This window comes from Erithacus rubecula (genome assembly GCF_903797595.1).
Source record: "Erithacus rubecula genome assembly, chromosome: 11".
NCBI classification, from domain to species: Eukaryota; Metazoa; Chordata; class Aves; order Passeriformes; family Muscicapidae; genus Erithacus; species Erithacus rubecula.
In genome coordinates, this window is record NC_136663.1 from 10,611,316 (window position 1) to 10,637,650 (window position 26,335).

The following is a 26,335-nucleotide window of genomic DNA, read 5'->3' on the forward strand; positions in this document are numbered from 1 at the left end:
TTTTGTGTAATGAAATCAGTTTCCAGTGGAGTTCATAACATCATCAATGACCTAAGCAGTGCACCTGACAGCTCGCCTGCCATCTCAAGCTGTAAATCTGGGAAACCGATGGTATATAGAAGAAGAAAAGGTCAATAAATGCACAAATGTGTGGAGAATCTAATCTCTCCCTGGCACTTGTTATTCCTCCCTTCTCACTCTCCTTCCATTTTATAATCTAGTCATGCTTGGCTAGAGCCTGATCAGGACAAGTTCCTGATGAAGCTGCATCTGTTCTTGCCTCCCAGCAATGCATGGCTGCAGCCCTGGAAACCACTCTTCTGGAAATGCAGTTTAAGAAGGAGCCATAAATGTATGCAGATAGATTAAATTTGAGAAAGACAAGGGAGGCATTACAGAAGTCACTCATCTCTTCATGCAAATTAAAAAAGTTTTTATGAGCTTGGTTTTGTTCTGAATAAAACTGCTACTGTTGAGAACAGAAATGTCTTAGGCTTCTGAGCAGTAGAGCTGGTAATCTTTCTGTCTGCCAGCACATTTTTTCCCTGCTTCACCCACTCCAGAAAGAAATGACTCAGTCAAAAGGACTTCCTTCCTCTCCCCTGGGTGATTATTCCACAGCCTATTAGGTTTCCCCATGAGGAAATATTTCCAGCATCATTTTCCCTGCACTTACTTTTAAAGCATCCTTCTATGACTAGAAATTATCCTAAACAGTGCCCCTCCATCGTTAGTGTTTCCATTTCTTCTGTGGTTATCACATATCCTGCAGCATTTCACTGGTGTTTTAATTGGGCTGCAGATGTTTAATGTGTTTAACCTTCCCCCATATGCCAAGCATAGGACTGGCACCAAGATATTTATACACCATTAAACAAGGGAGGTGCCTGCTAGATGTAATGATTTTCTTCTGGTGCTTTCATGGTAGAGGTTGTGCTAGAGAACAAGGGCAGCTTCTATCCTACACTACATGGAAAAGGTGCAACTGCTGGAGAAGAACTACTTAAAAACAGAATTTATATAGAAATGTATTAATTCAGCTTTCAGTCATGATTTAAGTCCAAAGGGGAAGCAGTTAAATTTAATTGATGTTGGCCTCTCAAAAAAAGCCATTGGATGTATATGTGCACACAAGAAATTCCAGCCAAACTGAGGAATATTATTAGGTTTACTAGGATTCTGTATTTTTACTGTAAAGGATATCTCTAAAACCACTAGAGTCATTTAGACTGTGGGAGACATTGCAAATGTCACCAACTATGTCTGGATGCATAATATGTATGTATTTTCATGTGTTGGTATATTTGAGTTTCTTTAAATTTTCTCTGAATTTCTTCAGCCCAGTTCATGAGCGGTTATGTAATTGCTGTCATGTATTACCCTAAATTGTTGATATGTGCTATCCATTTGAAAACCAAATGTGGGTTTTTTTAATTAAAGGTAGGGCTAATATCTCTATCTCTCATTTAATTTGTAAAACTTTAGCATTTCCCTTTCTTTGGTTGCTTATGAATTTACTAAACATGAAATTTTCCATGTCAGCTCTGTCTATTGATCAAAATATGGGGTGTGTGTGAATGTAAATGATCATTTCAGTGATTTATTTTTTAGGTTTTTCTGAGACCAAGGCAACAGGAAAATGTGATATAAAAGTGCAAGAACAGTCATACCAGGTCAGCCCAGGCATCTCTCTTGCTCAGGATACTCCCTCTGACAGTGGCCAATCCTTTGACACTTCCTTCAAATATTCCCCAAGCCTCCAACAATTTGTGGCTGAGGGATTTTAGAACCAGACATAATATTTTGTGCTTAATAGTCCTTGAGGGATTTTCCTTTGGTGACTTTATTTTTGAATCTGTGTAAGCTTTTGGCCTCTAGAATGTAATTTGGTGAGGAGTTCCACTGTTAAAATACAGCCTGGTTGAAAAGAGGTCTTTTCTGGTTTTCAAGCATATTTCCTGTCATTTTCAATTCAAGATCCCAAGCTGTTATATTGGAACCAATCATTTTGAGAGCCAGCCTCTGCCAAACCCCTTCTTGGTCCTCATTTTGGATCAGGAACAGTCAGCTCAAAGCACTTTGCTATGCAGACAAATAGAAGTATTTAGGAGTATTTCTTCCTGTATGCATCAATTCACATTTATTGACACTCAGTGTCATCTGTCCATTTTCTAGGCCAGACAAACCATCTTGTCACCTTCACCTAAAATTTTCCATAATAATTCCTTAATACCTTGGAATACCTAATTATTGGTAGCAAATTGTCTTCTAACTATTATCTGTCTTTTCTAGATCATTGCACAAAGTTGGTTTTTTTTTTTTTTTTTCAAGTTAAAAATGCCATAAGGGGTTTTTTTTTTTAGCAGCTTTAGCCACTTCACATGATAGAACAGAGGAAGGTGGGAGTCAGGACTGTCAGGAACATGCATATTGCTGTGCCCATGAGCATCCCAAAATTTCATGGGTCATGTAAAAGGGAATGCTGCAGATTCTTGACAGCAACGATTAAGGAAAACTGCAGATGTTCTGTTTCAATGAAAGATAAGTACCTTTTATTTATATAAATTTAAAGGGCTGACTTGACATACCAATAGCCAGTAGATTTTGGTTAAAAAATTAAATAGCAGACCCAGAGCTGACTGAAATTGAGAGTGAAACTTGCTTAGAAATTGATAGGCTGTTGTATCAAATGTAAAAATAATGTTCCTGGGTTAAGAATTAATAGGAACTAGTCCAGGGAAAAGATAAATTAGCCTTCAACTGCATGTGCTTGAGTAAATATTTTCAGTGGGAACACATATTTTGAAATTTAAAACTGTACTTAAATCTCTTACTGGACTCTGAGGAGTTGTATCACTGTCTGCAAATATTGAATTTATGTGAACTGTTATAAATGTATAACCAACCAATCTGAAAATAACTTCTTTATCAGGGAGCTTCTGACTGATCCTTGTTTGTTTGTTTTTCATGCATCTCTCCCAGATTCCCTGTGAACTTCTGCTGGGGTCTAGTTTGGTCCCCATAAAGTTAAAAAGTGGCAAAGTTCACCAAAACAGAATCAACAGGAATTTTTTTTTTCCTTCACAGGAAGGTTTCTTAATCTTCTCCATTCCTTCCCCCTGTTCCTCTCCAGGAGATCCATTCCACACAGACCATGGAATTTTGGCCTCTTGTTTATATGTGGAAGAAAAGCAAATTTCAGAATGTTGTAACTTCCCATAGATCAGAAATTCCCTTTTCCAGTCATTTCTCCATGAAAGTGTCCCAGTGGCTTCTGTGGCACTGTGACAATCCTTTGCAGGATTGTCAGGCAGGTGTAGCAATACCTGACTGGAGTTCTGAGCAGGGCAGCTCTCACCTCTTAGCAGCTCTCACAGGGACTTTTCAATCCTAGCCTGCCAGTGAGAGGGAATTTTGAAGTGTGCCAGGAGGCATTGATCCTTCTTCACATGATAGTTTTTCCTCAACATGAAAGAAAAGAAATAACAGCAGAAGCAGGAGATTTCAGTAGTTAGTAGAAAAACAAAATTAAGTAGTTCTAGTGTCTCCCTTTACATTGTCCCTGCTGCTTATATTTTGCCTTCCAGTGTATTATTTTTGCTGTCCACTCTCCAGCTCCCTGGATTTTCTACCTTAGGGAACATAAATATTTTGACCTTCATGAGCATCTTTGTGAAAGGCTTACCAGCAGTGGTTGAAGGATCTTGCACAGTTCTAGAAGGGAAAAGGAAACCAATCCCCCACAGCAGCAACTTCATGAGCATTTCGGCTAACTTAAAAAATGTTCAGGGAGGAAAGATAAAGACAAACCCAAGGAAATGAGTCAGATTCCCAGAGAGAGGATGTGAGGGATGGTGGGATGAAGGTATGTGCCTGTCAGAGCCTTGAAGTAAGGATCAGAAGAGATTCTTTGGGCATGTCTTTCAGATCTATACACACTGACACTATACACCCTGGTTGTGATATCCCACAACCTGCCTGGCTGCACCTTTAATAGAACTGTCTCAGAGCTGTCCCTGAGGACGTGATGTTGGAAAGGGTGACAGAAAATCGTTTTTTCCATCTATTCTAGTGCAGATTATCTGTGGAAAATACCACAGCTGTAAGGCTTTCTATGGCTCAGTTCAGGCTTCAGTCTGCTTTTATCCAGGGCTAACTCCTTGAATTTCAGAAATTTTTGTTTTTTTAATTGACACCAGTACAAAGAGAAGAAAATTAAGTGATAAAAATCTCTCCCAGTAAGTGATGCTGGAGCTGTCTTTGCCATTAAAGTCTCTTCACAGCAGGGTCTTAAGCAAGTTCAAGGCAGGCATGTCTGTGGACTGAGGAACAGGCACAAGAAGTGCCTTCCTGACCACTGCCTTAAAATAACTCCACCAAAGGCCACTTGTGCAATGACATTTTGAAATAGGAACCACCTTATTAGAAAATTTAACTGTGAATACCAGGCACTCTGCTGAAGTTCCTGGGATGTCAGCCCAGGATCTCAGTAACCTTCTCATCTCACCATAGCTCAGAGAGACAGTTTTAAAACTAAAATATTTGTGTAAAATTATAGACATTGTGGCATGGGAAGCCTCATAAATTGAAAAATGCCAGTTGGTTTTGCAGAGGTTGCTTACTAATTTTCACCTCATAAAGATTTCAGAAGGGATTCTAGCACTTTGTTAAAGTGCTGCAGTGAAGTCTTCCATGTTTATTTATACACACCTAGTAAAATCCCCAAAGTAGCCAAAGGGCCTTATTTTATCAGCACACAGCTGGTGACTTTTCATGTTTTCATTGTGCTGGATTAATGCTCTCAAATGGGAGCAAAGTGTGTACATTAAATGCAGATGTTTGTTCCCAGAGATGTGAGAGCCCAGCTCACCTTTCTAGCCAGGTGCTCTTGTCCAAAGAGGGCTGATGGTTAAATGCTCTCCTTTGTGTATCTTTACTTTTGCAGCTGCAGCCAAATCTGCTTTTTGTTTGGAGCTATTGGCTTGATTTCAGCCTCTGTCCCCTGAGCACCTTCCCTGCCACACTCAGCACAGGTGGGGCTAGCACTGTGTTCAGGAACTCAGAGCAGGATCCCAGCCTGACATAGGCTGGCTCAGCTCCAGCCAAGTTTGTTGCCCAAAATCTCAGCTGTTGACAAGTTTAGTTGATTTAAAGTCATTGTGAAAATCTCTGCAGCTCTGTACAGTGATTTGTTTCCCCTTTCAGCATATGTGCCCCAGGGAAAGCTGCTTAAGCTGGTGGAGTCCTCCAATCCTCCTGAGCCATGTTTTCATTTCAGTTACACCAAAGTAAATGCTACTGAGGACAGAGGAGCTATAACACCAAAATAATACTGTGAGATACAAGAAACCTTATACTTATTTTGCTAGTTTATTCTTCACCTTGTACTTGTGTCCTTGTGTGTCCCTCACCCTATCCAGCAGGATCTCCTCACTGTTCCTGCCCAAGCCTCTCCTGGCAGTGATCCCTCTGAGCCACACAGGGGATTGTCACTCACAGGGGCACTCGGGGTACCCCTCCTGAACACCCCCAAATGCATTTTAAGGTAATTTCAGTGGTTATGATTTCCCCCAGTCCATGCCAGCAGCAGCCAGCCAAGTGAGCAGTCTGGGGCCAGTGACAGGGAGAGTGTCAGGCTAAGCTGCAGTGCAGAAGGTTTTGCATGGTGTTAAGGGCTGTGCTCCTGGCAGACTAACCAGGGTGGCTTAACTGGGCACCATGTCCTGCTTCATTGTTTTTGTTGAGCCATATACCTCCCTCTTCCACATGGACACTGCTGAAGGCTCAGGGAAAAATCCAGCTCAGATCTTTCCCAGGCTGTTGGCTTTCTCAGCTCCAGCTCGGATCTTTCCCAAGATGGGGACTTTTCTCAGAGATAAACAAGAGAAGGAAGAATGAATAACATAGACTAAGACCTGTTGTTGATCACAGAGCTGTGTGTCTGCTATGGGATGTTTTGCAGAAAGCATGTTTCCAAAGAAGTGTTGTCTTCTTGGGCCAATGAGCCTTTTCTATTCTGTATTGCAGGATCTCTCCTATACAAGTGCAGTGGCCTTTCAATAACCTGCTCTTCTTGCTGCCTTGAAGAAGTCATGTGTGTGTTGCTGTATTATTTGCTGTTCCTAATCAGACAGCAGCACATCTAGAATATCTTCATCCATTTTATAGATTTCTTAGGATTTTTATCTCCTCTAAAGAACATTTAGTTCATTGCTCATAGTACTGACACTACCTCAACCCTGCAACAACTGTGGCAGATAGGCCAAAAGCAAAGTTGGGGTAGGCAATAATATCCTCCAATGGAAATATTGGGGGCAGATTTTGTAATCTTCTTTGTGCAAATTGGTCCCAATCAATGTGTAAACTGGCCAGAAAATGTATCAAAACAAAGCTGGTATGAAGTGAGTGTGCAAAATGAGTGAGACCACCATTTCACTGAGGCCAAGGGAGGGTGTTGAACAGCATGAATGGAGAAATATAATGTAGAAATGTGTGTGGGCAGTTAGCTGCATGAAGAACAAGTGAAAATAAAACCCTGTACAGAATTATGCTATTGGTGGCTCTAGATGCTAGTATTTTGGTGAATTATTGTTGCTATTACAGCCATCTGGAGCATGTAAAAGGGATGACACTTGTAATTTAAAAAAAAAAGCATTTAGGACAATTTTCTTAGTTGCCAGCTCTTTGGAGGGCAGTACCCAGAGCAGGTATTGTGATTCAAGACAAGAGGGAGGGGAAGGGGCCCTGTTCTGCTGAGGACTCCTGGAGGAGCAGTGCTGGTTCCACTCCTGACTCTCCAGAAAGCTGCAGTGCCTGCCTGGCTGCCAGTGCTCAGCCTGCCCTGGGGCTTTCCCAGCAAGGTCCTGCCAGCCCTGAAATCCATCTCTGCCACTCAGACTTGGTGCTCACCCTTCTGCTGTGCTGAGCACTGTCTGTGTGTGGCAGGTTAGGAACATTCCCTCCCCCTACCTCCAGAGCAGGTGTGACCTCTGCTGTCCTGGAGGAAGGAGAAGGGAATGTGTTAATGGCTCTTTATGGAGAAGGATGATTTTTCCTGGCAGCACTTTTAGCTTTGCTTCCAGAATATGTACAGTTATCATTTATGTGCCTTTAAATTCTTTCCTTTACTCAGAAGAGATCAGTGCATAGAAAGAGAATTTGGGTTATTAGGCTGCTGGCACTGACCTGCATTTTCCACTGTACTTGGAATACAGTTTGGTGCCTCTCCTCATTTGTTTCCTTTTTCCCTTCCCCTCTTTCTGCTCCCCCCTCAGTAAGATGTTGGATTTTTCTTTTAATGATAAATATTTTAAAATTTTAAGTGATCCACTGAATCACTTATTTAATTTTTTGGGAATCTTTAAGACTGAACATTAGATCTCCTGAAATGTGAAATGATTGAGGCATATTAGTGCTTCAGTCCTCAGTGTGCTCAGAGGACACCAAATTTGTGTCATTGCTACAGGAACAAGAGCTTTGGCAATGTGGGATGTGATTGTGTGAGGTGCCATAGTTTCAGTCTGAGCTGGTTTGCAGATGGGGAAGCTGCTGGTGGGTCTCTGGGAAAGGAGAACTCCTGGCCTTGCTTTAAACCTTTGTTAATGTCATGATAAAAGCCATCTTGGTGTACATGATATTTCTGCTACTTGGAATCAATGTTTCTCTGAAAGTAGTTTTATTTTAGGTTGGAAAGCTATTTTTATTACGAGAATAGTTGTAAGTAGGGAGTCTCTGTGGTGCAATCCATCAGCATGTTCAGCTCATAACTGAAAAGCTGAGATTTGAGCCCTGGCACAGATGGGTTTTCCCTTTTCTCTGCCCTTCTCAGAATTACATCACCTTTAAGGCCCACTTCTATGATATTGGGCTGCAGAGTTTTGTCCACACGAGGCTGTCTGTTGGGGTCTGTGTTTCTGATGGCTGTACCCAGTACAGAGGAGAAAAGGAGTTGCCTCTGTACCCCCACAGTGATCTCAGGGCCTGGGACTGGGAAGACAGTGGATATATTGCCATATGAAATGACCAGGGATGTCTATGATGGGATGATAATAACTGGTTCCTTCCTAGGAACCAGTCCTATTTCAGAGCATACAACAGAAATAATATTGCTTCTGCTGCTGTTTTGCTCTAAAAGAGATATTAATGTAAAAAATAGAGTAATAGAAATAACTGTCTTCTCCCAGCTGGCTGTCATGGCAGCAAAAGCTCCATAGCAGAGCCATTTCCCAAGCCAAGGTTATTTCTAAACCACTTGTAATTCATAAAAAACAATTTGCAAAATTTTGAGTGGTTTGGGAATAAGTAAAGTCATTTTACAAATCATTGTCTGCTGCAGGAAAAGCAATTGTCATGGACATAAAAACACAATATGGGTGTTTTTAGTGTATCAAATCATGTGACAAATCAGAGTCACTGTCAAACATCTTCTGCTCTGCCTGTGTGGTGATTATCCTCTCAGTTTACACAGATCTTTGAACTGCTGTGGTGCTTTAATAGCATCACTGTAACCCCCTGGCACTGGGTAATGTGAGGAGCAGTGAATTCTCACAGCACCTACAGTCATCAGTCACTGTCAGCCCTGGGCTGAGGTTTCTCCTCTCTAACTGTGGGGCTGCATGTGCTTCCCATGGCCCCAGAAAACAACCTGCAGAGTCTCTGGATGATGTGCCTGGCTGCCCAGAGGCTGCAGAGCCTGGGCAGGCAGCAGGAGGAGGGAGAGGCTTCAGTTCACTCACCCTGGCTGCTCCTCTGGGTGACACTGGTCACATCGAGTGTGGCAGGAGAGTGAGGGACCTGCCTGAGATGCAGGGCAGGGGAAAATCCCTTTTGGTCCAAGGAACTTACAGAACCAGGTGGAAAAGGAGATGGAAGAAGGACAAGATTGAGGTGCTCCAACTTGTGTGTGATAAATGCCTTGAAGAAAAGGGTCTGACTTTTTCTCCATTCAGACTGTGCAGCCAGGCTCTGACTTTGTTTGTACAGGCGTCAGTCACAGTGCCTCTGCTGACCTCAGTGCAATGACAGCATCCTCTGCTATCAAACTACTGACTTGAGAGCAGTTACTCCACTTATAACACGCCAGAATAGAAGCCAGTCCCTTGGCTGGGCTGGGAAGAGCCAGGGATGGCTAGCAGCTGGCTGGTTTTTCTGCCTGTTGGTTGTTTATTTGGTCTACTGAGAATGAAATTCATCTCTCCACAAATCAGGTACTCCCTGCTCCTGAGAGCATTGGAGCTCTCTGAGCATTTTGGAGAGCAGGACTGACAGCAGTGGGATTGCTGTGTGCCCAGGAATGTCTGTGTGCAGCCAGACATGGCACCACCCAGGGCAGGGTTTCTGCCCCATGGGATGAGCAGAGAGGAGGTAGCTGTGGCTGTGCCAGGTCTGTTACTCTCTCAGTAACAGCCTTAGTAGCCCAACTCACTTTTTGTTTTGGTTTTTTTTTTGGGTTTAATATGCTCCTTGTGTTATTTATCATATACTTTTATTATCCGTTGTTTTATTGCATATTTTGCAAAAAAGATCAGCCACTTCTATGTTTACCTTAAGCACATCTGATGTTCAAAGCTTCCATACTCTCCCAATGCCATTTTTTTCTCAAGGACAACCAGACTTTGCTGTGGCAAGGCTGGACTGTGGCAAGTGTAGATGCTTCAGATCCCAGAAGGATCCTCTGATGGTGCAGCATCCCAGCTTGTGTTGCATGATTTAGTTCAGTAGCCCAGCCCCAAATCCTCTCTGATGGTCACTGCAGTTGTGTTCTTGGTGGCAATGTGTTTGATTTGGGGCTGTGAGACAGGGATGGGGGTGCTTAGTCAGTATTATCTGCTCCATCTCACTCCTCTAGCTGGTTAGTTCCAAATGTATTTTGGATACCTAATCATTCCAAAGGAAATTTCTAGAGGAACATCAGGAAAACCATCCTTAGTATATAAATTACTGTGTAAATGTGACTGAGCTCCTGCAGCTGAGATTGCAAATAATTTTCAGACGCTGTCAGCATTTTTTTTGTGCTTTGTCTCTGTCCTCCCATGACATTGCTTGGAGAGCTGTGTACACACTCCAAGGAATTGCTTTGCGGGGAGGGCTCAAATATCAAAGTGGAAAAAAAGCATTCAAACCTAAAAGCTGACCATAAAGCCCAGCACATCATTTTCAGGAGCAGAACATTATTGTTACTCTGCTGACAAACTTCTTTTGAGGGCAGCAGCATGGTCCAGCACCATTTTAGATTTGTCTTGAAGCCACACATAATCAAAATAAATATATGGTTACATAAGAAACTCTATTATATTCCTGCTCCATGGTTCCAAGTGTAATTGTAAAGTAAGCACAAATGCAGTGTGTCTGCCCTTGGGGAGGCAGAGGGCAAACTGCCTTCCACACACAGTTCTGTGGATTCACACCTGGGATTAATGAGCCAAGCAAGTCCAAGGGAGGTGGGTTTGTCCCCTCTTTAAGGTCCCAGTGTAAGATGTGGAGGTCTCCTCTAGAGTTGAGGACAAGGGACAGGTAGGGAGAGGCACCAAACAGGACATTTGTTTTTTGCCACGTTGCAGGGAGGGCAGTGAGTGTGTTCTGGACATGGCCCAGCTTGGTGTGAGTAACTGGAGCCCAGAGGATTACACAGCTCACATGAACCCCTGGTGATTTATGCAGCTGTTAAAATGCCAGCAGCAGTGCCTGTATTTCCAGAGACTTGCTGCTGCATGGCACGAGCCTGATTTCTGCTGTGTGTGACCAGGGCAAGAGTTCTGCTGAGGAAATGAGGCAAACCTGCACTTCTGGAGCTGGGCTTTGAAATCTGGCAGGGGGTCATTGTGCTTCTTTGCCCCTTGAAGGTATTGTGAAAATCTATCAATCATTGTTTATTTTCAGAGGGCTTGGACACAATAGCTTTGAAAGGGATAGAAAAACCCATGAAGGAACCCAGAGCACCCTGGGCTGGGTGAGTGTGTGCACACCTGGGGTGTGCTGGGCTTCCCAGTATAAAAGAGATGTGGGCATACTGGGAGGGCCAAATCTTGGAGCATTTGTCATATGTGAGCAGAGGGTGAGAGAGCTGATGTTGTATAGCAGAGGTGATCTTACCAATGCATATAAACACTGGGGGAGGAAAAGACAGAGCCAGAATATTTTCAGTGATGTGAACTAAAAGGGGCAAAGGGCACAAACTGAGTACAAGAAATTCCATTTAAACAAAATATTTTTTTTTTTTTTTACTGTTGCCGTGACTGAAGAATGAACAGGCTGCCCAGAGGTTGTGGAGAGCACTGGCAAAGTTGCTTTTCCTGACCCTGCTTTGAGGAGGGGTGTTGGACTAATCAGTCTCCAGAGGTCCCTGCCAAGCTCCATTATGCTATGACTCTGTAACAGAACACAGCTCTCCTGAACCCCAGGGTAATGTTTGAAATTAAATGGTTACTGGATCCTGGGCATCTGCTCTATTTGGATTAAATATTGCCAACAGAAGTCTATGATCAGGCTGCACGTGCACAGGTGGTGTGTGCATATGCATGGTTACCTGCAGAATCCCTCCATATGCTGGCAAACCAGCTCATCCAGCCAGCCTGTCAGAAGAAAATGTAAAAGATTGCTGAATTCCAACTAGGCAGAATTTCCAGCTGGAAAAAAGGAGGAAGGATGTGTCTGGGGAAATCTAGCCATGTGTTATTCCTGCCCCCAGGATCCTGTGTTAAGTCTCTGTACAGAGCAGTTTCTCCTTAGATACTCAGCTAATCAAAGAGGGTCTTTGCACACCAGGAACAGTACATTCATCACTTGATTACGTGAGGGTCACATATTATTCATCACTCTTTGTATTCTTCTCTTTAAAACTTCCAAGCTATTCCAGTCAAGGAAGTGTGTAGTTGTACAGAAGGGCTTGCTGCTTTTCTCATACCAGCAAATCCAGCTCATGTGGTACAATGAATGCCTGCAGCTCTGCCACTGCTTCAATGTATACACATTGCTTGAGAAAAAAAAATAAGCTGCAACAAGAGTTTAGTCTGGCAGTTACTTTTACTGCTTGTTATTGTAGTTGTGTCTTACAGCTCTCTGTCATTCTGCATTTTTCACTCCTTTGCAGTGGCACAACTGCAAAATGCACAAAGGCTAAATGCTGCCGGCTGGGTGAGAAGGTGGAGAGGAAGGAATAAAGGAGGAGGTGGGAAGGGGCACTCAGTTCTTTGTGCCCTTATCACACATGGATCTGTTCAAAGCATCCAGCTCCTTGCAGCAGTGCTCGGGCTGTGGGCAGCGATTGCAGCAAGCCTGGCTCAACCCAGCCCAGCCCAGCCCTGCCCTGCCCCACCCTGCCCCACCCAGCCCAGCCCTGCCCCACCCAGCCCTGCCCCGCCCAGCCCTGCCCCACCCAGCCCTGCCCCACCCAGCCCTGCCCCACCCAGCCCAGCCCAGCCCTGCCCCACCCTGCCCCACCCAGCCCAGCCCAGCCCTGCCCCACCCTGCCCGACCCAGATCAACCCAGCCCAGCCCAGCCCCATCCGGCTCAACCCAGCCCAGCCCAGCCCAGCGCAGTCCTGCCCCACCCAGCCTGGCTCAACCCAACCCAATCCAGCCCAGCCCAGCCCAGCCCAGCCCCACCCGGCCCAGAGTCTAGCAGAGACAGGTCTCTGTCCAGCTGAACTCATAGAGGAGTTGAAGTGGACAAGTAATGTACCAGAATTTGGCTCGAGTGTTAGAACGAATTTACAAACTGTTGTGAGATAGTTAATGCTTAGAAATACCAGACCCTTCATTTCTGTAACAGCACTGGTTTGCTCTTTCCTGTGTTTGCTGGTTCCCTTGAAAGAACCAATCCACAAGCACATTTATACTAGAGCAAAGCAGGGAAAACATCAAATTGCTCTGAACCCCCGAGTTTGCACTAACAGCATGCTCTGTTTGGATTCCTGCACAGAACATTCCTGCTGTGCCTTTGGTGCAAGAATTATTTCCATAGAGAAACTGCTTCCCAGCCCCACCTTCCACATGACTTCCTTTACCTGGATGTCAGGTAGGAGATGGGTGGTGAGATTTCCTGCAGCATCTTGTGATGCTGTAAGGGGTCTACGTGGCTCTGCCCAGCTTCCACACCTCTGCATCTCACTGAAGAATAACCATTCTTCCAATCCTTCCTCTTTTCCTCCAGTCTGTTGTCATCATTTTGCTGATTAGCTTCTTTCTTTACTTCTTCTGCATCTTATGTCCTGGTGCCAATTAACAAAACTCCACCATACTTCTCAGTTCTGCAAAAAAATGATGAAAGTTGTTTGAGATATAGTGTGAGGTGAGGACAGTTTCAGGGCAGACGCATTTTTTCTTCTTTGGGCATATCTAAATTGGAGCTGTGCTGCACATGTGCTGCATGGCCACATTGGTACCTGGCTCTGGAGCTGAAATGTGTGCTCTGCACCCGAGGTGCACATGTCACTGTTCTGTGCTTCGTCTGCTGGGTCACCAGGGCTCCTGGGCCACAAAGAGTTTGCTTCAGGGGCAGGAGCCATCAGCACATCTTTGACAAGGCAGGCAGTGTGGAAACATCAGCACTCTTCCCTCCTAGCACAGAAAGATGGGGCTGGTTCCCAGTTTGTTATCTTTATACTTAGCATTGGCTCCAAGGAGCGTAGTTAGAGGGGATGGAAACAATCTACTCATTTTCACTTCTGTGTTGCCAGTTGAGTCAGGACCAGGCTGACACTGGCCCAGAACTATTACCATTTGCTTGGTACGTTGAGGCATCTGTGTGTTTTTGTTACCCCTTGCCCATTAGCTCATGGACCACTGTGTCCATAGCACAAAAGGTCCTGTGCTTTTCTTGGCCATCTTCACTCCTCACGTCCATCTTGGGCTGGGAGCCAATGGCATGGGCACCAGAGATAAAACATCTTTTATGTCCAAACACAACCTTCTGCATCAGAGCATGCCTTGCCTCTCAAGAAGCTGTCCTTTTTGGGACTTGTGCTTTGTTTTTTGAGAGCTTTTTATGGATTCATATGTATCATGACCCAGCACCTATTGCATGCACATAATTCCAGCACAAAGGGCTTTTTAAAAGTACATATATAGAAACTGCATTCCTAAAGAATGTTACTGTCTTTAGTGCTATTTTCTACCTTCATTTTGTGGTTTTGTTTCCCCAACTCTATCTAGTTGCAAGGATTCATCTTAAATGCAAGTGACATATCAAAACCTACTTTGATAGTTTGCAGATTTAAAAATAGCTGTTTTAACATAGGTTTTCCTTTCAAGGTAGAATGTACCTTTTATTGGAAAACATTCATGCACATTGTTAATAAATATAGGGTCTCTTTTCCATGGGCTGTCCTACAGTGAGTCATCTCCTCTCTGACTCTGTGTATCTACATGCAAATACGTGGGAATTAGCTTGGTTTCTGAAATTCTCTTTTGTATGGACTAAAAATCTGGGGTGGTTATTTTTAAATGTTTCCCATTCTTCAGATGAGATATGAATGTAAATGCAACAAAAGTAAAGTTGGATGTTCTCCCTGTACCAACAATATAGCTGTAAAATGCAGTGTTTTGATTTATCTGGTGGAATGCTATTCCTCTTTCAGACTGGTGTTCAGAATTGGGCCAATTTTATCAGAAGAGTTTATTGTCTCAAGAAGTAAAAATAAATTGTCAGGAAAGGGTTCCACACTTTGAGGAGACTGGAGGGTGAAGTTCCCATGGGACACTTTAGTGACAGAACCAGGCAGCTCCTGTGGCTTGGATCACAGGATGTGACAGCACTGCTGCATGTTTTAGTGGGAGAAGGGAAGGACTAAAAATGCAAAAATATCAAGCATGGTGTATTCATGTGCCATTCCTAAGCCTTTACAGACAAGGTCTGACAACCCCAAGTATAGGTTCCACAGGGTGCTGAAGAACAAGATTGCTCAATTCTTACACAACTGAACCCCTGCTAACTCCTGAATCAGAACTTGTCTGCTTAAGGAGAACAGCCAGCTCAACTGATTTGCAAACCTGTGTTGAAAGATTTATGGAAATTTTTGTGGGACCATGAAGGCAGCAGGGAGGTGAGTTTGTGTTTCTCTTGGTTGGTAACAAAAAGATCTTCATGCCTGTTGTCTTTACCACCTCCAATTTTCTTTTTTTTCTTTTTTCTTTTTTTTTTCTTTTTTTTTTTGTCTTCCTAGTTGAGAAAAATCACGTTGTATTTGTTTATTCATTCACATTTATGACAACAAAGATTCCTTCCAAACTCTTGGTTGCCCTATCTTAATTTTATTGTAAGTATAATTAACCCACAGTGTTGCTGAGGATATCTGTTCCTTAGATGCTCTGCCAGCAGAGTAACCACATATAACTTTTTCATTTTCTGGGGAGCTTCTTTGGCAGTCTTCACTAGAAGGTGTCAAAAAGGTGTTAATAAATCAAAGTCAGTTTAGAGCAGGAAATGAAATATTAACACTGTAACACTATTCATTTTTATTAGTAGTATTTCTCATTTTGGTTTGTTTGTTTGCTTATTTGCTTTCTTTGTTTGTTGGTTGGTTTGTTGGGATTTCTTTTTCCCCAGAGAGAAAATCCCCATGTGTGTTGGTAAAGGTTAAAAAGCAGACTGTGAAGATGACAAATTTCCCAGATCTGAGTTTCACATCTCCTCGTCAGAGTTGATGATAATTGTCTGTATCAGCAACCATTTGTGAAATCTTTTAGATTTTGTAGGAAGGATACAGTTATAAATTGTGAAACAGAAAATAACTTTTCTTAAAAGAAGAGCCTCAACTTCAGAGTAAAACCAATAGGTAGGACAAAAGTGGCTGAAGCTTTGTTTATAGCATCACTGATCCATGGAGAGCACAAAAGAAAATTTTAGTGCCAGCTCTTATGCATCCTCTTGGAGCCAAAGGAGGTGACACTACAGCTGCACTTCTGCTGCTGTTTTTTCTGCAGTCCTCCCCACTGTCCCTCACTCTCGTGAGGTGCTGAGATGTGGATGGCTGAGTCTCAGCTGCTCTCCAGAATTTCCCTGTGTTGTGAAACACTGAAACTGCCAGCACTCAGCTCTCTGTCCTCAGCTTACAGTGCCACAGCCCAGGTCCCTTCCCCACATCAACACCAGGCATGGTGGCAGAATGGAGTCCTGCACAGGTTCTGCTTGAGGACCTTAAGACAGGACCTGTAAAAGCTCCCAAGAGGAGAAAATGCCTGTGAGTGCCACCTTGTGTCTTTCCAACAGAAGGAAAAAGAAGAAACGAAGTGCCTGGAACTGCAGTAGCTGGTCAGCAGCACCTTGTGGTCATATGTCACTAAGGTACCCCAAAAACTAATAATAATACCTCGTTGTTAGATTGCTGTTATTTTTTGTTTGTTTGTTTGTTTTTTCCTGAGATCTTGCTTGCTTGTTTTAGACACATCAGTCAAGTGCTGCTGTGTCCTTGGAGTTCCAGCAGCAAACCACCACCTAAGTGCAGTAAAATGGACCTCAGTCCAGTTCTCCTTGTGCAGCACCACTTTCACTGTGTTTCTGCAGTCTGTGGTGTTTGGCCCTGCTCTTTACATTCTCTTGCTCCCCCAGTACCCACAGAGCCCATTTGGAGCTCTGCAGATGCCATCCCTGCTGTGTAGCCTGCAGTGCAGTCTCAACCTGCCCAGCACTGCTGTGGCTGCTCCTGTGGCCAGCACATTTGTGTACTCCTGCAGTATTCCTGCAGAAATTTCTGCTCCAGACCTCATTCCCATATCCCAGTACACTGAGAGATGCTGCAGAGACACAGAACGCCTTGGGTTGGTTTAACTGGGTTAAAGATCACCCAGTGCCAGCCCTGCTGTGTGCAGGGACACCTTCCCCTAGAGCAGGATGCCAGAGCCCATCCAGCCTGGAACATCTCCAGGGATGGGGCAGAAGTCCTTGCCTTGCCTCAATGTGACTAAACTCTTATTTTTCTCTAATCACGTTGATCAAGACAAATGAAATCAGAGTTTGCTTCCTGACTGGCAATTTTTTCCCACATGCTGCAAATTTCCTTTTACTGTCCATGGCTGGTAGGAACAGCTTTTGGCAAGTCAGAGTAAAAACTACTTTGAAAGCACTGTGCCTGTCTATTTAGGGGATAAAATTACTGTGAATTAACTCTTAAGGAATCTGCAAAACAGGTCTAAAATGAATCTATTAAAACCTGAGATTTTTAAAAGAGGGGCAAAAAAGAAGATAGACTTATTCTAGGGAGGCAAACAGGGAAAGAAATAAGTCCTCTGGTACTGCCTAGGAAAGATAGGCACCTCCACAGCTCATGCTTTGCAATTCAATAATTTAATATTTCAATAACAGAAATGAAGTGTCTGGAAGATTCAAGTTCTTGTCACTTGCTTTACAAAGCACACTCCTTTTCTAATGCTTAGCTTGCAGTGGTGTTTGGTCTACTAAAAACACACTAATTTCTTTCTGAAGCTAATATAATCCTTCTGATAACCCCAAGAAACAAAGTTTTTTTAAAAAACACCTCAGTAATAACTCAGGACATCATGTTTCTATACTGCAGTTTACAAATTGAGAGTTTAAAAGAACAGTGATGCTGCTGAAAATCTTTCTACTCCCATGACTGTTTGAATCATAAAATTAAATTTAAAAAAGAAAAAAAAAAAACCCAGACCAAACCCCTAGACCTTTAATTATAACCTAATCATTTTGATCACAGCAATAAATATAAGAAATGGCAAGTATGTGTGTGAGAGGGCAAGACAGAGAAAGGTTTAGGGCAAGAATCAGTGGAAAATCTTTAGAAATGATGTAAGAGAAAGCAAAGGCAGGGATTGGAGTTTGTAGCCTACACCAGGGACTATAAAAACTCTGAAAGAAAGCTGAGCATTAAGGATAAGTTAGGAGGAAGAGCATAGCAGGACATTAAGGTTGGAATTGCTTGCATCCAATGCAAGGTAAGAGGAGTGAGGGCAGAATGTGTTTGGGATGTTTTGTGTCTTCTGCTCTCTTTACAGAAGCTTTCTTCCCTTCTGTGTTTTTCTCTTTTCAATGTTTTCTTCAATTTTTTTATTAATAGATATGCTAAAGTTATAAAGATGCCCAGATCTGATGGGAAAAGCAGGACTAATTTTTCCAGTTTGGAATTAAGATAATAAGGTGCCTATCATCTAGGAGTTTTGGTAGTAAAACAGAGCTACAAATATTCAGTGGAAACTTATTTCCTTCAGTTAATCAGCCAATATTTAAACAGAATGGGTCAGTGCATTTTACAACAGTGACAAATTACTTTTATGCTCTTGCAGTGCTTTGCAGTAAACTGCTGTCTGTTTATATTGTTATGGATTTTCCTTTGTGTAAGTTATTGTCAAATGCTTATTTTAAGCTGAAGTACTGTGACAGGATAATTCTTTTGCATTACTAAATATCATATTTGGTAGACAAGTCTGCTGCATCTAACATATTGGAAAACATGAGATAAATTATAAAAGTCTTTAATTTATGGATCTGCAAAAGGGTTCTACTATATTCCATATTAGACAATTGTTGAGCCAGATTCTGCTGCATTCCTGCAATAATAGAATAACTGCAGAAACATTCCTGCACTAACAGAGTAATTATCATTATCCAGTGGTCTGACAAGTTCAGTTGTGTACCCCTGTAAGTGAAGGCAGACTGATTCTGTGATAGTCATGTTAATTTCTCCATTCTGAGTTCAAAACTATTTCACTGTTGGTTTTTTTTTTTTCTCCCAAACTGAAGCTGTACAAGTAAATACATGCAAATGACGTTTGGTTTAGATGTCCAGAGGCTACAGTAAAGTTCAGAATCCACTAATTTTTTAAGAACTAGCATGCAGTGCCCTTAGCTTTCCTTACTTGGTTTTTCAATTTGAAATGATTGCTCTCTCATGGGTAATGCAGAGCTGAAGGCTGAGCAGCTGAGAGGACATTTTGTGCCTCTGCCCATTGCTCAGCTCAGGAAAGTTATTGCATTTACCTGTATCTGCTCACCTGCATTCAAAATGTAGCTGAACCTACTTTTCTTGTAAAATACTTTGAATGTTATGAGGAATAACAGGCAAAAACTCTCAGCTCAAACCAAGCAAATCTATAGTGTAAATGATGGCAAAGCTGAAAAATATATCTAACTGGACCAGGCATTCTTCATCAGTTATAAATACCTGCCAATCTGATTTCAGCAGATTAGGACTTTGTTTTCACTCTTTGAATGGCAAGTGCTTTTCTGGGCTTTTTGAATAGCCAGTTAAAACATACAACAGTTGTAAGAGCTCTGTTTTTATACCCTGACAAGATTGCAAGTGCTTGCAGCTTTCCTTTTCTTCTTACTTAACTCAGAGATACAGGTTACTCTAATTTACATTTGCAATGCATCTCCCCCAAGATTTTCTTCTTCAAATAATACCCTTGATCAGAATGTTTAAGTGTTTGTCCAGTAAATCAGTATCAGTATTTGAATCTTGTTAAGAAATTCCAATGCCATTCTTGTCTCTTAAAAACTTGAGGGATATTTTATAATACTTTAAATGGTCTGTTTTTATATTGATAACCTATTTTGCTAATATGCTCTTTATACATGGTGTGAAGATCTACTTATCACTGCAATGCTGTCAGGAAAGAAAATTATTTTTCTGATATAGAAAACCACAATCTATTTCTTGATTATTCTTGATGGAATGGTTTCTTATTTTTTATTCAAATGCTGAAGATGGCACCCTAACAATGAGAAGCTTTTGGCTCTTGTGGTAAAGAAGAAAAAAAGCTGAATGCCAAGTTGTTAGAAATGTTAAGAAAAGTTGGCATATTTAGCCAGTACATATATAAATAGTGTAGGGTTGAGAGTTTGTTGGCAATGAAGAATAGTCTAATAATTTTGTTTTCCATGGTATATACCAGGAATACTGCAGCTCACTCAATTATCTTTTGAGGAAAGGTGCAAATAGTTTTTTTCCCAGTAAGAGATCATTTTTTATAGTATCCTTCTTTTTTAAGAGCCCCTCAGCTTCTAGATGGGCTTCATCACTTCTGTTTATCTGTTGCTTCATGGTCTCTTACTTTTATGGTATATATGTGAGTTTGAGGTTTTTAATTTTTGAAATCTGTTGCTAAAAATGGATTTATTACACTGTGTAATAGTGTAAAAGTGTAGCCAGCTTTGCAAGATGCCCAACCTGTGTCCTTCCAGCTCATTCTAAAGAAAATTGTCCTCACTTGCTCTGTACAAGCATTTGGTTTCATGCCCTATTTTCAAAAGAAGAGATGAGAACCATGACTGACTATCTTTCACAAGTCTTTGCCCACCTCTGTCAGTTAATTTGTTCCTGAATCATGCTTGTGTCTGTTCAGCAAAGGCGCTCTGGCAGGGCTGTGTTCACTTTTTGAACTCTCATGGGAATTAAGGGTCACCTTTCCACCCTGTTTCCCATGATGCGAGTGCTGCTCCTACAGATGTTGTGTCCTGTGTGGGCAGGGTCCAGGTGAGCCCTCCAGGGACCAAACCATGACTGAAAACATGACATAAAACTCTCTTTTATCTGAGTACCAGTGGCAGGAACAGCTGTGGGCTCGAGCATCTTCTGAGCCAAAGCACAGCTGGCAAACAGGCAAAGGTGACTAACTGGTGATATGAGAACATGCCAGGACTGAGCACTGGAAATCATGTTACAGGGAATGCAATTATTGAAATGAAGACTTTGGAAATCAATTGACCAATCTTGACTAGCTTGGGAAACCTTGAAGGAAATTCAGGAAGTGGAACATGCTTGGCCTTGAAATACCGTCTGACAAAAATTTTCTTTTGGGGCACAAAAAAACCTAGTTATCTCAAAATAACTAATCATAGGCCTCTTGCATAAGTTTATGAATTCCAAGTTCTCTCTGGTTCCACTAGATGAAGCCTACCTGTCTCTATTTATCTATGTAGTCAGGAAACTGAAAATAGAAGGAAATACACATTGTAGAAGTTGTCAGTATCTGTACCATGTATAAAAAAATATATGGCATTGTTTAAAAAATCTATTCCTACTCCAGAAAACACATTATTAATAACATAAAGAGCCTGACACTGGCAGCTTACATTTCATTTTGTCACAAAAGTCCCATGTTCCAATGTGTGGCTTCAGAATCTTTCAGAAAGCAGTATGTGAGAAATGCTCCATTTCTCGTCTGTGGGATGAGAACAAAAACAACACTCTAACCTATTTTTGAGCTCTGCTTTTTTTTTTGTTTTTTTTCTGAGGATGGGATTCATTTTGATTTTTATTCCTTTTCCTTGACATTTACATAACCACAAGATTGCACCTGAGAAAGGCAGGATCCTTCAGCAGTTCTGAAATTGCTAGGACTAGTGGTAGGGATATTATTTTTGGCTTTGTGGTGATACAAGTCATGAGAGAATACCTTTTGCAACTTTTAAAAGTAAGGTAAATTTGTTCCAGAAAGAGCAGACTTCTTAGAGCATCATACAAACCGTTTTTAATTTGTTCTTTTGGCAAGAAAATAATCCATTATAATTTTTTTGGCCAAGGTGTATTCCCATTGGGCATGCCATGAGCATAGCAAGGCCATTTGAGTACTCCATTTGATTAATCAATTCAATTAGGATAGGTAGCAGCAGTAAATACTCTACTTTGTGGTGCTGGAGCAATAACAAATTAGCTCAGTACCTGGCTTGCAAACACTGCTCTGGTTTCCCCAGCTGGCTGGAATTTGCACAGCCACAGATGTTCCTGGCTGGCAGGTGGTGAAGGCTTCCCAGCACTATCCCAGTGCTGTGAGAGGAGCACTGGAGCTCAGAGGCACTGCCAGGAGCCCCCTCTGGGATTTGGGGCTATAAGAGAGTGGTGAAAAGGACAATGAACATAGCTCCTCGTGCAATGGAGAAGCAAAAGAGAGAGAGAGCTTTATTTAAAGAAACACCACTCAAGACTCATTGGTCCAGGAAGGCAACACCTCTTTGAAAACATATTTTATGCAAAAATCACATCTCTCAGGGACCCTGCAGGTGTTTAATGATTGTTATATCTTCTTGTCCTTAGCAGGCTGAGAAGCCCAAGGCTTCAAGGCTGCTTTTCCCTGGTTCCCAGCAGCATCCAGCAACACTCCCCAGTGCCTGAGGGACAGCCAAGCCTTGGCTCTGCATCAGGTCATTTTGGTGGCATCCAGGGCTAAACCTCAGGGGTTTCCAGGCTTGGCCACAAGGTTTGCAGGTGACCTGGGCATGTCCCATGCTGGTGTCACAGCAGAAGCAGAGCACAGCCATCAGTGCAGGCTGGCAGCTGCAGTGAAGGATTGCAGTGCAAGGCATGATGTCTTGCCTCGGTTCTCTTGCTAACAGGCCAGTAAGAAAAATAAGTCCCTTGTGATTTATACTTGCAGAGTAACCTCCACAGTAATGTGAAATATTGCAGTTCAAATGGGTAAGAACAATGATGGCTGTTACCATTTTTGACAGGCAATGGGTTTGGAGCTTGGTGATGAATTGCATTCTGTCTGGGGTTTGTTCAGCCCACTTATCTTCAGGATGTCATTTTGGGTTTTGCTTTTTTCTTTGTAAGAAAAATATCTTATAAGTCCTTTGGTTTGATGTTGGAGACATTACAGTTTCTGTTTGGTAAAGCATTTTGCTTTCCTGTGATCTTTCCTTGGAAAAAGGCTCTGCACAGGTTCCTGAGTAAAAGTTTTGTATGTTTATCCTGCTTTGATAAGGCAGAATGCTGTTCTTTCTTTTATCATTAATTTTATTTTAATTGGACCTGCAATAAAGACACCTAATTATATGAGGAACTTTAGTTTTGACACATTTCAAGCAAAAGTATCACTTAGACATATAAATATGTCTGAATTTCAGACTTGCAATTACATTTAGAGAAGGGAAAACTATATTTTATGTCAGATAACACAAGACTGAGATACTGCAGACATGGAATTATACACCAATCCTTTGACCTAGCCCTGTGAACTTCGTGGTGAAGAATTTTCTGGAAGGATGGAATTTCAATATGTATAGTAAGGGTTCATCTTGAAAAGTTTGTCAGAGCTTTGCTTATTCTCCTTCAGTAACAGATACTGTCCAGCCTCTCTTAAAGCCTCTCTTGGAATGTGTCAAGGTAAAATATGGATGGGCTGCAGCAATAGCCAGTGCATGACTGGGAAAACCCCTTTTAGGCCAGAGGGCTCTTCTTGGCCGGTTGCAACAAGTGAGCTCAAGATAAAATACCAATAACTTTTAATAACTAAGGTCCTGTGACATGGCTGAAGGTGGTAAAACTAAGTCCCAGCCTGGCAGAAGAAAGTGTGATTTTAATTGTATTTGCATAGTCCTCACTGCATCATTAGTTTTGCAATTGCTTTTCTAAAGCTGAACTGTTCCACTACAATAACCCTGCCTTTTCCTCCTGCCTTGGTCCCTTTGCTGCATGAAAATCAGTACAACAGGGTCTTGCTGGACTTGAGTTTTGCTCCTTTTTCAGTCAGTGACACCACCTCTTCAGCTGCTTATTTCTTTGGGAAGTGGAGCCAAGTTTAAGCCCTTACAATTTCCCCTGCTTCTAATTTCACTGGCATCAAGTTCTGTTAATCAAATGTCTTTAGTGTTGCAGGTGCCTTGCTGTTTATTTTCATTAGTGTACCAGTTGCTAATTTTAGCTCTTTAGTCTTTGGGTTGAATGAATACCAGCACAGATCTTAAACCATAATAAGCATATGTTTTTAACCTTGCCATTTATTTTTACATCTCTGTATCCAAATAATCAGGATGTGGTTACCTGTGAAGGTAGTGGACTGCTACTTCAAATTTCAATGCACACCCACATACAAAAATACACATTCTAGAGGGTTATAGCTTTGAAAACACCCAGACAGACTCCTGTGTTTATATCAGGCAATGGCTGTTGCTGTCAAACTGAGAGACAGTGGTACCACCTGGCTTAGTGCTTTGACTTTGTCCTTTGATTCCAGTGAATTCTCTGCCTCACCCCTGCACCGGCAGCTTTCTTCCTAACTACTTATCCCTTATGGACAATAGTAATAATAATTATTATTTATGTGTATATATATTCATACAATCTTAGTGTTTCTGCCTTTGCCAAGTGGAGAGTCAGCAAAGAATGGCAGAATCAGAATTGAGTTATACTCTGGGGCAGAACCTGGAGACAGAGAAATCAGCAAATTAGCAGATGCCTTTGGCAAAAGGCCCCAGCCCAGCTCTTCCTAACATCATCTGAAACTTTCTCACCTGGGGAATTGAGGGCACATCGGGTTTGAACATCTAGATCCAAACAGGGCCTAAACAATGTAGGCTAAACCCATGTTTAGAGGTAACCAAGCACCTTCTCCATTCTGAGCCTCCCAAAACTCCCTGCACTATTTAAAGGCTTGGTTTTGCAGCTGTGACACTTGCTCAGACCACCACCAGTTACAACACACATTCCTTTGCAATCTTATTGTGAATGATTTAATTGCAGGATGCCATTGGAAGTTGTGGCTCCAACTAGATCATGCTGAGAGTTAGCAAAATGCAGCCTTGCCTTCAAAATACTCCTGGAGTGGTGTATGATTCTGTCACAGCTTTAAGCACCTCTCCAGCACGTGGACAGGTCAGGGTCAGCCAAGGCAATAAGCCAAAGTCTCCCTGCTTACAAGTGAGCATTCAGTTCATCTGGTTTGAAGGCAAGTTTGCACTCCTCACTGCTGCTGCTGCAAGAATTGCACCACTGTGCAGACAGGAATCAAGAGATTGGCAGGGCTGTAGAGGAAGGAGCAGAGGAGGGAGCTGTTTCTGCATGCAAGGGTGATGCATTCAGCTGGCCTGATCTGGTTAAATGCTGTGACTCTGACAGATAAACCTTATTAACAGCCATGGGGAGAGTCTCCCTTTGTTTTTACTCCTGTAAGACCCGAGGAGCAGGATTCCTCAGGGGCTGCAGCCGTGGAGTCAGTTACAGCTTGTTCTCCTTTGCAGATGCTGCAGTTCCAGCTCGTGGTGGTGCATCTGGCCCTGGTGATTGCCCTGCTGTGGTGGAACTCCAGCTCTGTGCTCCTGGCAGAGGCAGCTCCAGAGGTAGGTGAAGGCTCCTGGTGGTTGTCACATAACTGCACATCCTTGGGTGTTTTTAGCCACAGAGTGAGGAAGACACTGGGGTATCCAGTGAAGAAGACGCTGGTAAACACTGCTGGAAGGTGAAGGGTCAGAATTGACTCTGTGAGGGCTGAGGAGGAGCCTCAAGAAGAGAGAGATGCAAATTGCATGGCTCTGGGGGGACAGACTGAGTGAGGCCTCACCCAAATTCTCACAGCCTCTCCCAAAACACCTGGGGATTTCCCGTGTTTCCTGGACCAAACATTGTCCAGTGAAAAGAGAACTTCCTCAAGAGGGGAAGGAGCTGATGGCAGGGGGGAAAGCAAACTTCTCTAACACTGAAGCAAAAGTTTAATTCTTATTAAATAATAGCATGAGAAAGCTGCAGCTTTCAGAAGTCATAAGATCCCTAGGAGAAGATCACCCTCACAAAAATTACAAATTAAAGGAGATGGACTAGACCAGAAGGCGGAAGGAGCAAAATCAGTTGCCTGAGCTTGGAAAGGAAAGCAGCAGATGAAATGGATGAGTTGTCTCATATTACACCCAGGATGATATGTAGGGGTTGCACCTGAAAATACTTCTACTGCATTCCCTATTTTTATGTCATCTTGACATAAGGCAGATTTGGCAGAAGAGGTATTTATGTAATGGTTTCATGACTTTAAAAAAATCTAGTATCTAAAAGTTTACTCAAAGTAGCACTGTTTGCCTCCAGGGTTTTGACATAGGTTTTAAGATAATTTAAACATTAGATAGTTACTGAAGAATACTGATGGATCCTTCTGCCTTGCTCTCTGTCTTCACATAAGCATGACCTGATTCTCCAAAAGTTCTGCAGCAGCTGCTGTTCTGGTGTCACAGACTCCTGGTAACCTGCCTCCATCAGTGATAGATTTTTGTGAAAAGAATGTAAGAGCAGAACATCTTTGCAGACTTCTAGATCTAGAGACCTCCACTGGACCATGTTTTAGCTGCTGATGGGCCAGAATTTGTCTCTGAAGCAGTTTAAAATCTCAGTATCCACAACATTCTTTGGCAACACATTCCCCTTCATTTGTGTTCAGTATTTAAACAGTAACTCCTTATATGTATTTTAAATCCACCATCTGGTGACTTCACTGGGTGGACTGGGAAGCTCTTTTCCTTTAGGAAAAAATTACAAATTTTTATTCATTTCACTGCTGTTCCTAAGTTTGCAAACCCTCCACTATACCACCTACACCCACTCTCATCTCAGCTTATCTGTGAAATTGTACTTTATTCAGTGGCTCACCAGAAGAAAACTGT

The 26,335-nt window shown here is 42.4% G+C and overlaps 2 protein-coding genes across 3 annotated transcripts in view; both read left to right on the forward strand.

Annotated features, from left to right (window-relative positions):
• CCDC50 (coiled-coil domain containing 50) overlaps positions 1-26,335 on the forward strand; it is a 149,231-nt gene that overhangs the window by 55,112 nt on the left and 67,784 nt on the right. The gene's annotated exons all lie outside the window — the stretch shown is intronic.
• The window catches only part of OSTN (osteocrin), a 44,115-nt gene that overhangs the window by 10,973 nt on the left and 6,807 nt on the right, over positions 1-26,335 (forward strand). Inside the window, exons 1-2 of one of the 2 annotated variants that reach the window (XM_079315067.1) lie at positions 17,830-17,904; positions 24,929-25,027. In XM_079315067.1, the coding sequence (XP_079171193.1) occupies positions 24,929-25,027 (99 nt within the window). In that variant the 5' untranslated portion in view covers positions 17,830-17,904. Of the gene's footprint in view, positions 1-17,829; positions 17,905-24,928; positions 25,028-26,335 lie in introns of those variants that run through there. The other variant, XM_079315066.1, reaches the window with a different exon arrangement.